The following is a 14,824-nucleotide window of genomic DNA, read 5'->3' on the forward strand; positions in this document are numbered from 1 at the left end:
CAATCAATCAATCAATCAATCAATCAATCAATCAATCAATCAATCAATCAATCAATCAATCAATCAATCAATCAATCAATTTCTGCGAAAAGTTTCACCATATGTTCTATCGGTACTCTGGTGATGTATGTACCAAAGAATGCGACTGCAAGTCGTTTTAGTTCGCCTGAAACCAACGCCTGAAACCGAGTTTCTCCTCTAACGGTGCCTACATTCGAATAAAAGCCGCAGGCAAAAAGCAGCCGGAAGTAGCCTATAGCCACCATTGCCCCGGAAGCGAGGTCCGCGGCAGCCAGCGTTTGTTTTCTATTTTGACGAAATGCCAGCCTGTTGCGCGCTAAACTGCACGAACCGACCAGAAAAGTCTTCGGGAAAGACATTTCACGCGTAAGTACATGGGAATTGTACTCATTTTCGCGCACTTTACCAGGAAAGAGCGGCGGGATATGACCGCTTTCTCCAAGGCGGGCGTACGCTGAGGCTATTTGGCGTTCACGCAGGTTTCCGCGCTCTAAGCCGCGAATCTTCCAGAAATGGCTCGCCAACCTGAAGAGGGACAAGTGGAAACCGTCTCCGGGCAGCAGACTATGCAGCGACCATTTTGCCGAGTCGTGTTTCGACCGCTCGGGCGCTAGAACCCGGCTTCGGGGCGATGCCGTCCACACGCTGTTTGCTTTCCCGGACGACTCGCAGAAGGTGAGACTCTTTGCGCTCGGCAGTTCGCGGTTAGTTGAGAAACTGCCGTCGCGGCTGACTCGAGCCTCAGGATAACGCAAAGATGTTAGTAGTGCGAAAAATAGACGCTCACGTTTCACTTGCTGCTACCTACAACATGGTAAAACCACGCTCAATTGGAAGTTGTCTAAAGTGATGCGTAAGCGATAGATTGCAGTTAATACATTTTTGAAAATGTGCACCGGCTATTCTCCATCCCTTGGTCGATAAAATTCTGTTCTCGCATAGGTATACTTAGCGAAATATCGAAAGAACGTCCACAAAGATTTTATCAACGCACGCTATTTGATATTTGAATGCAGTAGTTCACCTAATATCTACTGAAATGTAAATGCGTCGGTGCGCACCGATCACTCATAGTGCTGCGCCTTCCCAAATAAGCATCTTCAACTGAAACCAGCACAATCCCTGTTCCAACCAGTAGTTTTGCAGTCCCAACTGGAACCAGTTCCTACTGAAACTGGTTCAAGACATGTGGCCTCATATTGGAACCAGCTTGATCCCAGTTCCAGGCCTGTAACTTCCTGTTGGGACCAGTTGAAACCAGTAGCCGAGCAGTTGATTTCCAACTGGGACCAGTTGAAACCAGCAGAAAAACTTTCACCTGGGTCAATGCAATTTCTTTTTCACTTGAGCCAAGTGTTACAAGGGTAGTCAATGTCTTTGTGCCTTTCGAGTGCTGTGCTGGTATCGCGGGCTTACCTGGCATATCGACTGTACTGGCTCCTTGAGAGTAGCTTATGGTCCATCGTGGTGGCAGCAGTGACAGAAGTGACGTGAGCGAGGCAGCGGAAAAAAAATATTGATACGTAGAAAGGAGATGAAAACTTTTGGAGTGGGAAACGGTGAGGTTTATGGTGCGGTACGCTGATTGGTCAAAAAAGGCGGGCGTGTCGGGTTTTGCGCCGCGTAATTACACCGAGCATTCTTGTTGGCCTAGCGGGATATAATGGACGCCGCTGCTCAGCCCGCGCCTGCACTTCGTCTCAATATGCCCGGGTGGTGGGCTCTCCTTTCACAAGAGGGCAGCGAGGCATTCGTCGGTGTTTTAAAGAAAGGGCACGCTCTTCCGTACTTTTCCCGAATCATGCGCCTCCCGAGTGTTTAGTGTCATCTCGTCTATCCCTTCGCTGAACCCTCCCACAATAATGCACCTCAGATTCAGGTCTGGGAAACCCCACACGCAGCCTAGCCGGCACCGAAGCCGCGATGAGAGCCCAACGGTTATTACGCATATTATATGCATAATTATCGAAAAGGCGATTTGAAATTGAAACGATATGTCTTTCATAGGACACACCTGACTTCTCATCCACCTTTTTTTCTAAAGGTTTCCCTCGAGGCAGCCAGACCAGAAGAATTGACAGAAACTTTGGCAATATGTTCTGAACAGGCCAGCGCTCTGCTTGTATCTCGAGAACACTCTGCCGAACGAGATCAAAGATGTAGGCTAAACTTAAGAAGAAACATCATGGCAGTTGATGTGATGACCCCGAGTGCAGCAAGTAACACTGCAGCAAGTAATGCAAGTGGAAAGCATCAAAGTCGGGTCCATCATACCAGTCGACGGTGCTACCATTGCAAGACTTACCACGACATTTACACTCAAATCCCTAACGCAGACCTTCCAGTGCTCATAAAACCAGCGAGTCAAGACAACGTAATTGTTAACGTCGGCCGCCTTAGTAACACATGCTGTGTGAGAGTAAAGTTCAAAGGCCACTGTCTCCTCTCCTATGTGAAGGTTGCTCACTTTCGTCACAAGGTTCTACCATTTACTCCTAGACTTATGCAATACTTAAACTGCCAGAAGGTCGGTCATGTGAAGGGTGTTTGAAGGAACTATGCAGTGTGCCCCCGGTGCGCAAGACAACACTCGGAAGACAACCGGTAGCGCAACCATACTGCAGTCTTACCTGTCAATGAGATCACAGCGCTTCTTCCAAAGTGTGCCCGCGCATAAAGAAAGAAATCCCTATTTATAGGCAAATGGGGCAAGACAGCTCAACCGACCAAGAGACCGCTTAGAAAGTCCTGCAAAGACGACGTCGCCGTCGATGGTCTTCACGACAGACAACATCAATTTCAGGAAGTAAGTGGGCTCATATGGGTACACCGCCAGCTTCAGTTTCCAGCACGGCAAGCGCAAACGTTGGAAAATAGAAAACAGGCAGATCGCTCTCTGCCAAAAAATGGCCGCCACTTACACGTACAGGAGGTGTGGAAGAACCTCAGCAGAAGCCGCCTCCACCAGAGTAAGCTGCTACAGCAGTGGACTTACGGAATACAGATCAGCAAGTAATAGCTCTTCTGCGACCCTTAATTCATGTCATTCGCGTCTTGTTAAGCAACATGCACACAGCGTCAGCCAGAAGTGCACCTCAAGTACTGGACGCTCTGAGTCCAGTACTGGCAGCCCTTCAGTAGAAAATAGCTCACCAGCCACTGCCTTTCAGGGAAGAGGCCGAAAGGCAGGGATCTGCCTGTGGAATTCGCGGGAACTGAGACCACGCATCTCAGACTTCCGTCGGTTCGTGTACAGCAATATGTTTCCCATCATCCTCTAGTGCGACCCAAACTTGTCGAACGCAGTCAGACTCTTCGGATATGAATCATTCACATCTTCTACAACTGCTAAAAACAGCATGGTTCTGATGTTTATTCACAACGAGCTCACCTGCGCTCATCAACGGGTGTCACCTCATGACGACAATCAGTATATATGTGTAACTGTCATGAAGAGATTTACCGTCACGGTTTATTTACACTGCCCTCGGGGCACATAAAGGCGGTAAAGAGGGGGTGGGTAATATAACAAAAAAACATGGTTGATCCCTCCGTCGTAGGAATCGGAATAACACGAAAGTAAAGCGTGCCCTTACAGAAGTAACTGAATACTTACTGTACATTGATATAAGAGAGTTTGCACAATGTATATTGATGTCTGGCAGATAATGGCACCGTTTAACGTGTATCCCCCCACTTTGATGATTGGTGGTACATCTCCATCACGACGACTAACGTCCATGTTAAATGATTAAACAAACCCTTGTGGTAGCTGTAGTAGTTAACGGTGAAAGCGTAATCAGAGAACGAGGTGTGATAGCCAGAAGAGCGTCGCATATTGGACGCAGAACTTGGTCGCCATCCCGCGGCATGTTAAAATGTGATTGAGCACCATGGCCGGACTAGAGAGAAACACAAAGCGCGTCGTGCCGCCTCGGTAGCCCGGCCGCGACATTTCTCAGGGCCAGCGTGTGAGCGTGGAACGCGGTGTTACAGCCAGGTGAGGCCTGGCGAGCGTCGCAGAGCTATTTTAGATGCGAAGTATCTTATGGCGGAGTTCAATCCGGTGGTGGTGGTGGTGGTGTGCGGCGTGACCACCCTTATTGCGCATGCGCATACCCTCTCCACTCACCCTCTCCGCTCCCCCTCTGCACTTCCCCTCTCACATTTCCCCTCTCCCCTTTCCCCTCTCCACTTCTGTCCCCTTCACCTTTCCACTCTAACTCTGAAACGCGGGCTAGACATGCCGAAATTCTCTCCCGGCAACGCCGCGATGAGCACCAGCGCATGCGCGTCCCCTCCCCCTCTGTCTCCTCTACTACGCTAGCCCCCTCTCGTACGCCTGCCGACTGCGTTCCCCGCTCGCCCTGTGAGAATTAACGGCCAGGCTAGAGGGAAGACAAGACGCGCGTAGCGTTCCTCTTCGCGTTCCACGACGCGAGGTCGGTAGCATGCCCAAAGAACGCCAACGGAACGCGATCGCGCAAGTGCTCCGCCTTCGCATTGCCTCATGATCCCCTTTAGCGGGAAATGGTGCCGTTTTTTGGTTTGTATGAGCGTGATGCAGGCCGACGCTTTTACTACGCTTGGGCAAAGGTCGCCACCTCGCGTTAAGGAATTGACAAAATTCAACTTCTATTGAAAACGCGCCGAACGGGACGGACGCGTAACGCGTTGCAGGTGCTGGTCGCGGAGGCCGCAGCAATGACGAAATACTTTAACTTACCACTCCCAGAGGTCAACACCACCTAGCCGACCGGGTGACTCGTAGATAAAAAGGCGCGTTTGTAAAGCCTCCAGAGTCTGTGACCGTGGCGCCGTTGATATCGTGCCCGGCATCTGTTGTTGCGGACCGAGCGGTCGGGGGTTCGATGCCCGTTGACGGTACCATTTTTTCTTTGCTATCTGATCGTGTATATTTTTTCGACGTCATATCCGTGACGGAAATACGTCACTGAAGCCTTGGTGGACCCCGGCATAAAACACTTTCGTGTTAAAAATGCAGGAAAAACAGAACACAATAATACAACAAATTAATTAAAATACATGTTCAAACAATACTCAGTTATTAGAGTTATTAGGTTGTGGGCGCCTACCTGTCTCCATCAAGTCAATTTGACCATAAAAGACTACAAAGCCTCCTGTCATCATCTCCTCACTGGGGCGTTATCATCGGGGACTTGAATTCTCATCATACACTTTGGGGAAGTACGAAAAACAATGCTAAAGGTAGAAATTTGGTGTCCTTCGCCTCCGGCAGTGAACTTTTCTTGCTAATTGACGGGAGTCCAACGTTTCTACGTAGTTCAACTTACAGCAGCTGTCTTGACTTGGCGGTTGTCTGACGAAGCCTCCTCTAGCGTGTTGTGCGGCTCCCGGTCATAGAAACGCATGGGAGGGACCACCTTCCAACATATGTCAAGACTGAATGATTCTTTCTTTTTAAGATACGCGATAGCATTCAGAGAGTGGACTGGACGAAATTTCAGTCTCGCATGGAAGAGCGATGCCAAGCGAATAGATCACTCGACTTAGAGGAGGACATCAAGAGCACGATACTACACGTACTCTCACATGATCTTCGAAATTAACGGAATTTGGCATCGAGTTAGAGCGACTTCGAACAATCCGATGACGTGCTGACCGAAGATACCGACGCATGGAGGAAATCGAAGACTTACGAACCGCTCGACTCAACAGAAGAAGATTCAGCGCTGGCTAGATAAACTCGAAGTGCAACGTTGGACTGCTTTTTGTGACTCGCTTTACACTCGTAGACCTCTATCGCTAAGAAGTCTGCGCACAAAACCCATTCAGCGGTCCCCATTCCAGGCTCTAGGCCTCCTTCAAAAGCGACCAAGTATTGACGTGGCAGGAGAATTTTTGTGCCATTATATTTGGGCAACTCACAGCACCAACGAGCCTATTACCCTCGAGCAGCTGTCGACAACCACGTGATCGCCGTATGGATTTGCCATTTTCCATCCATGAACTCAAGGCAGCACTAACTTTGTCCGGGCACGCGTCGGCACCAGAGCCCGACGGAATTTCTTAGAGAGCCCTGTGTCATCTGGGCGAACGCGCTAGACCTTTTTCCGGGAGTTATACAACAAATCCTGGAAAGATGGCACGCTCCCGACAAGGGGAAGGACTAGTCGTCTGATTCCGCTACCGAAGACAACATTGGCGATCTAATCCTAGCGCCCGATCGCATTGGCCACTTGTGTAGGCAAAGTTATGAAGATGATGATTCTCGGACGCCTGCAGTGGTAATTGGAGTGCTACAACACCTACCCAGAAGCCATGGCAGGATTTCGACGAGGTCAAATATCGAGTGACAACGTCGTCCACCTGGTCACCAACGGTCAACACGAGAAAGGTCGTAAGCGCCTCTGTGGTTCTCGGTTCCTCGACATCAAAAACCGTATGACAGCGGTATGCATGAAGCCATCCTCATCTCTCTCAAAAAGGTAGGAATGGGGAGTCGGACGTTACGCGGAACCGAGTGTTTCCCAGAAAGTTGAGAGGCTTTCGAGCAATCTATACCTTACCTGGGGAGAGTGGTAAACTGCCCTTAAAGAATACGAACATCCATAAACGTGTATTGTTCAGAAAAAAATGGGCACGATTTAGAGCATTAAGGTCTGAGATAATTTCATGTATTTAATGTCTTGACGGGATCGTGGAAACGCCACAAAGGAAAATTTATTTAACCCATACACGCAAGCTTCAGAGGCGCTTGTACACCAGATACTTATAACTTGTGTCAGGGTGACTGATAAAACACTATAGGCAACATTTAAACACACTGCAAAATACTCCCAGGATCCCTTATTGATTCGTCAAAGGCGACTCGAAGGCGAAAACCATCTTGTTCGTCTTTTTCTTCTCGATCGATATATAATGATCTTCTCTCTGGAAGCATTCTGCAGCTAACGTGGTTTTGCACTGCCTCCGTGATCGACTCACTATTAACCAAGCGTCTTGTCATTGGATGACGTCATTGCAGGGTGATTCTTCGCATCACCTGTGTTTACACCGCCGAAGCCGCCATCGACGGCTTTCGCCTTAATGTTACATTGTAGATTGCTAAGCAACTATAGGCGATGCGCAAAGCGCCGACCACGCCATCTGCCGCCATGGCTCGGAAGCGCTCGTGGGGTCCGGCGAACAGGGTTTTAGCGAGCGTCTACGCGAGTGCACGGATGGATGTGTTTTTCAACGTGATTTAACGACTCTCTCGGGCTTCAGCGATGTCGAAAAATGACTGCTGCGTTGTCGGCTGCTCAAACACATACAAAAACTCGCCAGGACAGGGGCGTAGCCAAGGGGGGGGGGGGGGGGGGGGGGTTGGGGGGGGTTCAAACCCCCCTCCCCCCCGAAATTTTTCAGTGTTGCTTGCGTATATATACACGCACACATACAAACGCACGCACGAACATACATAAAGTATGGTTGAACCCCCCCCCCCCCCCGAAAAAAATTTCTGGCTACGCCCCTGCGCCAGGAACGCACTTCTACATGTTTCCGGTGCTATTTCATAAGCGAGAGCGACGGCGACGGTGGATTGCGGCTGTCCGACGCAAAAGGTAAGCAATCGCGCTTTGTTTGGGCAGTGTTAGAACGATTACCGTGTTTTTATTTCTCCATTTATGTCGCTACGTCTTCAGCGAACGCTACTACGTTTACATTTGGTCGCCTCGCCTGCATTGTAGACGCTACAATGCACATGAGGTTGTTATCACTGATAAGACGCGATGCCTAGGCTCTCTTGAAAAACGAATGGTGCGAAGCGCTATGCCAGAGAATGCAAGGTAAATGTAAATGGTAGCGAAGCTTCCATAGAAGCCCATGAAAATGGCTGCTCATCAGCTGCTCATGGGGCGTAGCGCCATCTCTGTGAGGAGGGAACACTTCCGGCGTAACAAAAAATAAAGCGGATGTGACGCAATATCCGGTAAAAGAGTGACGTCATTTTGTTGGCACTAGCGCGAAATTTGATCTCAAAATATTCTTCTTAGGCCCCTTATCGCTAAGGACTCGCGCTACGGCGAGCCGGCAAGCCCTTGGCGAATGCGCTTGAGCCAACGCTATATCTAAACTAATATCGACCCGTGACTAAACAGCGGTGTTTAAGTGTACCGTCGTGCAATTCGCCTTGATTTTACCAGGAAACTTTATTCTTTGAGCTTTTATTCTGCGTTCGTGCCATCTTTCACAGCGTGAATAAAATAGGCAACAGCGTACCTCTCATGTTTGCAGCGTTGCTTATTTGCTTCGCACGTAGCGCATTGCATGTGTGCTTCAGTTCTAACGAGAAGAAATGACGCCTGGTCACGCCAAATTAATGATATTTCAGTTTTATTCAATGGTCACAATAACGCAATTTAACACCATACAGAATGAGCAACAAATGTCGTAATAAGTACAAAAAGTGCGGACACTATGTGCATTATGCTTTGCCTTATGTTCCGATAAATTAACCTTACGTGTAACGTATCAAGACATGCGAATTGTAGTGATTGTAGCGCGACAGATAACTAAGCGATCTGCTCACCGATAACAGGAAATGTAGTAGGCACCGCGTGTTCACTAAGGAAACCGGGCAGCAAGAATACTGATGCATGAAAATCCAGCAAGCACACTACTAAAAACCGTTGCCCCGGTGTCTTAGAGAGGGCTCGCCAGGCGTACGCGTGTTGCTATTGTATCCTTGGAACACCACATCGTTTCCGCGAGTACCGAGGAAAGCGTTCGGCGTGAAATGTTAGCAGCGTCGTGCCGTTGTCCGTTGGACACCGTAGCCAACACGTTCACCAACGATGAAACGCACCTTGCAACTTCGCGCACACCAAAATCAAATTCTCACCACAATAATTCACAGAACGCATGCGAGTGCGAAACACCAGAACACCTGAGGGGGCGTGTCGCCGCATACGAACTTACGAGCGCGCCTTTCCATGCACCGCAAGGGCTGCACTGAATAACAATGACGTGCGCCTCTCTTCAGGGGGCGCTAAGAAAAAGGTTTTTCGTAAGAATTAAACACTGTCGTACATTCTTGGCACATTGCACCTGCATAATATTGTTCGGGAAACAAATGTAATTTGTAAAATATAAACATTGCTTTACGTTTGAATAAAACTTGGTTGTTTCGCTATTAGTGTTTGTTCCCTCCAAACACAGTCGCGCTTCAATCGCAGCACCCATAACTCCCCTTGCTGGTGTCGTTGGCAATAGGTTCTGAACCGCTTTTCGCTCGAAGCTTCGCGACCTATTTGAATCGACCTTGGAGAATGTGGGGCAGGTGGCGGCTACTTTACAAAAGCGCCGTGGAATCACACGTGTGCTGCACGAAATGGGCTGCATTCTACCTAATCATGGCACTGGGATGCGATCACCGGTGCAGAATGTTCGCTGTGCGCTCGCCTCAACTGTATGCATATTGGCTGTAAAACATGGCACCTGTTCGCACTGAAGGCTTTTGACAGGACATTCAACCGATTCAACCTCCCTTTGAATGCCTCGTAACATGACTTCATGCTAATAAAAAACGCCCTTGATGTATCCCATTAATACTCATTCGCTTTACACAAGCTGTGTTATGAGTGGGGCCATAGGCGTGCTCACGGGGCGTGGGGGCTTTCCTATTTGCCTAAGAGGGGGGGGGGGCGCAAAATCTGCCCCTTCTGCCCCATCTGTCTGCCTGGCGCGGCTAAGACGCCACTCCTCCTGAAGGCGCACGCCAGAAGAAGCCTCATCCATCAGAGAAACCGACATTTTGTGCCAGAACTGTTTCAACCGCTTCAAACAGATCGCCGTAGAGTCTCTGGATGCATCTCATTCTGACGAAAATTTTAACAAATTGCTGTCGAAGAGCTACACGTATTCGTGAAGACAACAAAATATATTTTTTCTGCGAAATTACAGGGGGTCGACGGACATGCACCGACGTTCTTCTCTGAAGACACCCAGCCAATACGTAGCCAAGCTGCTATGACAAGCTAGGTGACCACCAGCTCCGCAGTGACTCAGTCCCGCGCCACTAGCGCAAGCTGCCGAGATATTTTTTCGCAAGTTTATCGTGCTGGTTTCAAAGTTTTACCGACGCTGACCATTCACATGCCCGCACCCGTGAAATCCATGCGCCGGCGCGACAGCGCTCCCTCAAAATCTACTATATAAACACATGGCACGTAAACGAAGCTACTGTGTCGAGAAAAAAAAACGTTGGTTCATGCGTCAACGCATGCAGGCATTAGTGATCGGGACGTTGTAAAGAAAGCGGTGTACTTACGATGAGCTCCACTTCGTAAGGAAGCTTGTTGACGCTTGTCTGTGGCAAACACTTGGCGCGTATAGTGACATTGTCGTCCCACACAGCTGTTACATCGGACACATGCCCACTATTATAAAGCGCGGCTCCTTTGCGCACACTATCGCCGCAAAAGTAATTATCAGGGACGCGCACAAGCGGCAAATCGCACGCGCGCACTTCCGTCATGCTTGCAGTGAAAGGAGGCGTCCGCTACGCGACCCGTGTGCGGTTCCAACGGCCGCCGCTACGCGGCTTTCAGTGGCGCCCCTATAGGCGCTGCGCATCGCGAATACAAAAAGAAGCGCGTTAACTAAACCATCACACCTCTCAGGGATGTATAACCATGGTTCAAGGCCTCGTCCATCGCCCTTGGAGCCAAATGAACTACAGCATCTCCACGCCTATGTAATCTGCGGTGAAAACATTTGTTTCTCTAGTTTCGTGCAATGATCCTGCCTTTCTAGTTCTCGCAAGATTCAAGAAGCGGTAAATTGAGAAACACGCAGACAGATTATTTCGTTTCCTTTTCAGGTCCTTTAGCTTCGCGCTGGAAAATAGGAATAGAATGAGTTGTATAGCATACATAACATGAAATGACATATGAACGAAAGAACGGGAATTCATCCAGGGTTGGTTCCATTTCTTAGACACAATGTAATTCTCCCAACAAGCAATAATGGTATAGGGGACGTTATTTGTAGTCTTTTATCTGTAGTTTTCTTATATTACATCAGTGTACAAATAAACACATACGTGCCATTATAAATATACACAATGAGTATGCTTGTTCGAGAAACGGTTGTCGTTAGTAAAAAGAACTTTATGCGAACTTAATACTGAATGTATCTGTCTTTAATGGCGCTGGCCCCTTGCGTTTGGGGAACTCACGGTTCACCGGTGTACACTATAGAGTGAAACAGAAGTGTGCTGTAGTGCTTATGTGCCACCTTTATGGCTCACGCACACAAGAAAACCGCCTATTATTCAATGAGCTCACTCCGTTAATCTAAGTGCACTTGACGAGTTGAGCTGCGCTTAAAGCCCAACTCCGGCGATTTTTGACACTGTTGAAGTAATTGTGCTTCAATGTTCCTCAGACGCTCCTCTGAGGGTCCCAATAGCAGAAATACACAGTAAATTAGAAAATTAATAAGCTAGAGAGCGCAACACCGAAACTGGAACCCAGCCGAGCCATACTGCCGGACTATGGCCTTGATTCTAGCCACAGTAAGGCTGTAGTACGGTACCGCACCTACAGCTATTTTAAATGGACTGTGGGCGCAAGTGCGAGTACGATTGCCAAACGCTCGTACTTTCTCACCTGTCGTGTGGTAGGCGCGGCGACCTATCCTCGACAATGGTGAAATCAAGTATTCTCTGAGACCCCTACTGCAGGCCTACCTCAGTTGGGAGGACATAGAAGCGCCCATGCGGCGTCTCGAACAAACACGATCTACGAGAGCGACACAACCAGCTCTTACGTACGCACGCACGGATCGCATGCATGCGTACGTAGCGGCCACGTACGTATCGCGATAAATACGCGTTGCGGTGTGCGCATGCGCACTAACCATTATGTGGCACCATTACGTACGCAACGCCTGCACGTACGATACGTACGCAATACTAAAACTCTCTATTATTAGATAGTTTTAATTGAGCGTCCGCAGCAGCCCTGCGGACGCAAACCGCCATTGGAAATGGCTGGCAGGATACGCCCGCAGAGCTGCTGCGGACGCCCAGCTAAATCAGTCCAATAATTTCATCACGTGTGGCGCCCGGTGCGTTTGATCCTACGCCGCCTCCGTTTGACCCTACACTGAAACTGTGCTGCTCATCCGAGCTCAAGAACAGCCTACCCAACGCGACCTAGAGACGCAGTCTTGGGTCCCCAATTCTCAACCTCGCTAGGCACTGGCGAGGTTGAGAATATCAACCATCACCGCATAAATATATATCACCGCATCTCTAATATAATCTCTATATATAAATATATATATCACCACAATAAATATCACCGCATCTCTTCTAATGTGAATCATGACGAGTGGCGAAGCACTGGGTATCGTACCGGTATGTCACCGTACGTCAGCCATGCGTTATAACTGCGAATGTAAATTGAGTGACAGAAAGTGTATAATAATGAAGAAAAGGAGATGACTTTGGGGGCTCGTTTTTTCTTTGTTAGAGACAATAATAATGAGAACTAAGAGACAATAACGCCAAGGAAAGTATAGGGGGTGTTATCTGTAGTCTTTAGAATATAAATGTGAAGAATGTAAAGTGGACGAAAAGATAACTTGCCTGTTGGCGTGACGTGCTACGTGACGCCAACAGGCAGAAAAAAGAGTGTTGCGCACTCGCCGCCATGGCTACGATTTGTGCTGACAAACACTCCTAGGTTTAAATCACATATATACCCCATAAAGTGGACGGGAGGATGACCGCCGCCGTAGCTCAGTGGTAGAGCATCGGACGCGTTATTCGAAGGCCGCAGGTTCGGTCCCTGCCAGCGCAATCCATTTCAGCAACATTTCAGCAAAATCCCGACTTCGAGAAAATTAAATTCTTAAACTGCGTTTTCATGATCGCGTGCTGGTCCTCTTTGGGCTGTTCTACAGGCTGATTGACGCTGGAAAGACCATGAAATACGCCATGCCGATTCTGCCCGAAAACAGCGTTCCGGGAATGGCCGCTACCTATAAAGAAAGAAAGAAAGAAAGAAAGAAAGAAAGAAAGAAAGAAAGAAAGAAAGAAAGAAAGAAAGAAAGAAAGAAAGAAAGAAAGAAAGAAAGAAAGAAAGAAAAGCAGTACGGCGGACAGATCCGTGCGAAGCTTCGCTTGCCCGCATTTCCCTAATTGGGTAAGGGCTTCTGAATTTTACAAAAGAATAAATGCTAGGTGTTTTTTTTGCCAGAACAGTGCTACATGAACGTCAGGCATGACTTAGTGGAGAACTATGCGCCAATTTTGATGACATGGATATCGTTAACGCGCACCTCTGTCTCAGTAAAATGGCGACCGCCTTCAGCCTTGTGCTCAGCAAGCTACAATGTTGTGTTAGTAGAGAAACGTCACTGCTGCTAAGCCACTTCGTTGGGTTGTTCTGACAGAATTGTTTATGAGCTTATATCAACATGAGAGCCAGATTTCGTAACAGTTACATAAGTCGTGTAATCTGTCCCTAGGACAAGTACATTTCACTTGAATACTGTAAACAAGTGGACAGTTTGTGGTTCAGAGCAGCTTTCACATTAAAGGTGTTGTAGGAACCTTACGAGAATTACAATGAAGCTATATATGACTACACTACGTTCTGGCGTCTGCTGTCCGCGGGCAAAAGACGCGTAGAACAATTTTCAACGAACCGATTAACTCGATGAATCCAGCGTTTTGCGTGGAAGAAATAGACATGGCGTGAAAGTAAACATAAATGTGTATGATTTCATCGACATGGCCGAATGACGCGGACGATTTTACCTCAAAGGCAAGACCACTTGCAAAGCAAACGAATATAATGCCATTTCTGTACTTTCGAAAGAACGAGGCTTCTTTTGCACAGCAGCATTCCATCTTGAGACCACCGTTGAGATAATATGCATCATGCGTAAGAGAACGCCGGGATCTCTGTGTCGCTTTATTTGCTCAATGTAGTCAATAGTGATAATATATAAATTCACTATAGCAATGTTCACTATACAACACCCCCCCCCCCCCATATTTACAGCTTTGCTGGTTTCCATCCGCACAGTTGTGGAAGGGCTCCGATTTTAGGGGCGAAGCTCCTTAAAGCGGCACCCGTTCGTCCCCGTCGTAGTGCGTAACCAGTCTTAACGCTAGTACCAGATCTTGACCTCCAAGGTGGTGCCGGTGGGAGATTTCTCCTGTGCGTTGTTGAACAATAAAAAATTCGCAGTGTGCACGTTAACTAAAAGCCGAATTCTTCTGTCTCTCATTCCCCATTAGCAGCCTTGGCATGTTCCAGTAGGAAACGTTAGTAGAAGTAGAAGTGTAAGTGTTAGCTAAAAGCCGACTTCTTCTGTCTCTCATTCCCATTAGCAGCCATTGTTTACCTCCAAGGTAGTGCCTGGTGAGATTTCTCCTGTGCGTGATTAAACAATAAAAATTTTGTTCAAAACGCCGTTGATTGATGAAATAAACCAACGAAAGACGCCAGATGTTTTCTAAAAGCAAAACGAAAAGACGCCAGATGTTTCTAAAGCAAAACGAAAAGACGCTAGCTGCTTAACGAAAGACGCCAGATGTTTTCTAAAGCAATGGTTTTCTAAACAATGAAAATTCACAGCGTACATGTAAAATTAAAGTGAGCTGCAAGTCGTCATAACTCTCATCGAACCTTTAGTATAAACGCGCCCGATCTCACGTCGGTGATGATGTACTGAGCAGAATTCAGGGAAGATTCACGGTTTACCGATGAACCTCCGCAGCTGCGCCTACTCATCATCATTCACTCCGTGGATATGC

At 48.0% G+C, this 14,824-nt stretch overlaps 1 protein-coding gene across 1 annotated transcript in view; it reads left to right on the forward strand.

Annotated features, from left to right (window-relative positions):
- The first annotated feature begins 301 nt into the window (after positions 1 to 301).
- LOC125759306 (THAP domain-containing protein 1-like) overlaps positions 302 to 14,824 on the forward strand; it is a 112,975-nt gene continuing 98,452 nt past the window's right edge. Inside the window, exons 1-2 of the mRNA XM_049417739.1 lie at positions 302 to 387; positions 501 to 696. Coding sequence (XP_049273696.1) covers positions 320 to 387; positions 501 to 696 — 264 coding nt within the window. The 5' untranslated portion in view covers positions 302 to 319. The remainder of the gene's footprint in view (positions 388 to 500; positions 697 to 14,824) is intronic.

The sequence above is a fragment of the Rhipicephalus sanguineus genome, chromosome 7 (genome assembly GCF_013339695.2).
Source record: "Rhipicephalus sanguineus isolate Rsan-2018 chromosome 7, BIME_Rsan_1.4, whole genome shotgun sequence".
In the NCBI taxonomy this organism is placed as follows: Eukaryota; Metazoa; Arthropoda; class Arachnida; order Ixodida; family Ixodidae; genus Rhipicephalus; species Rhipicephalus sanguineus.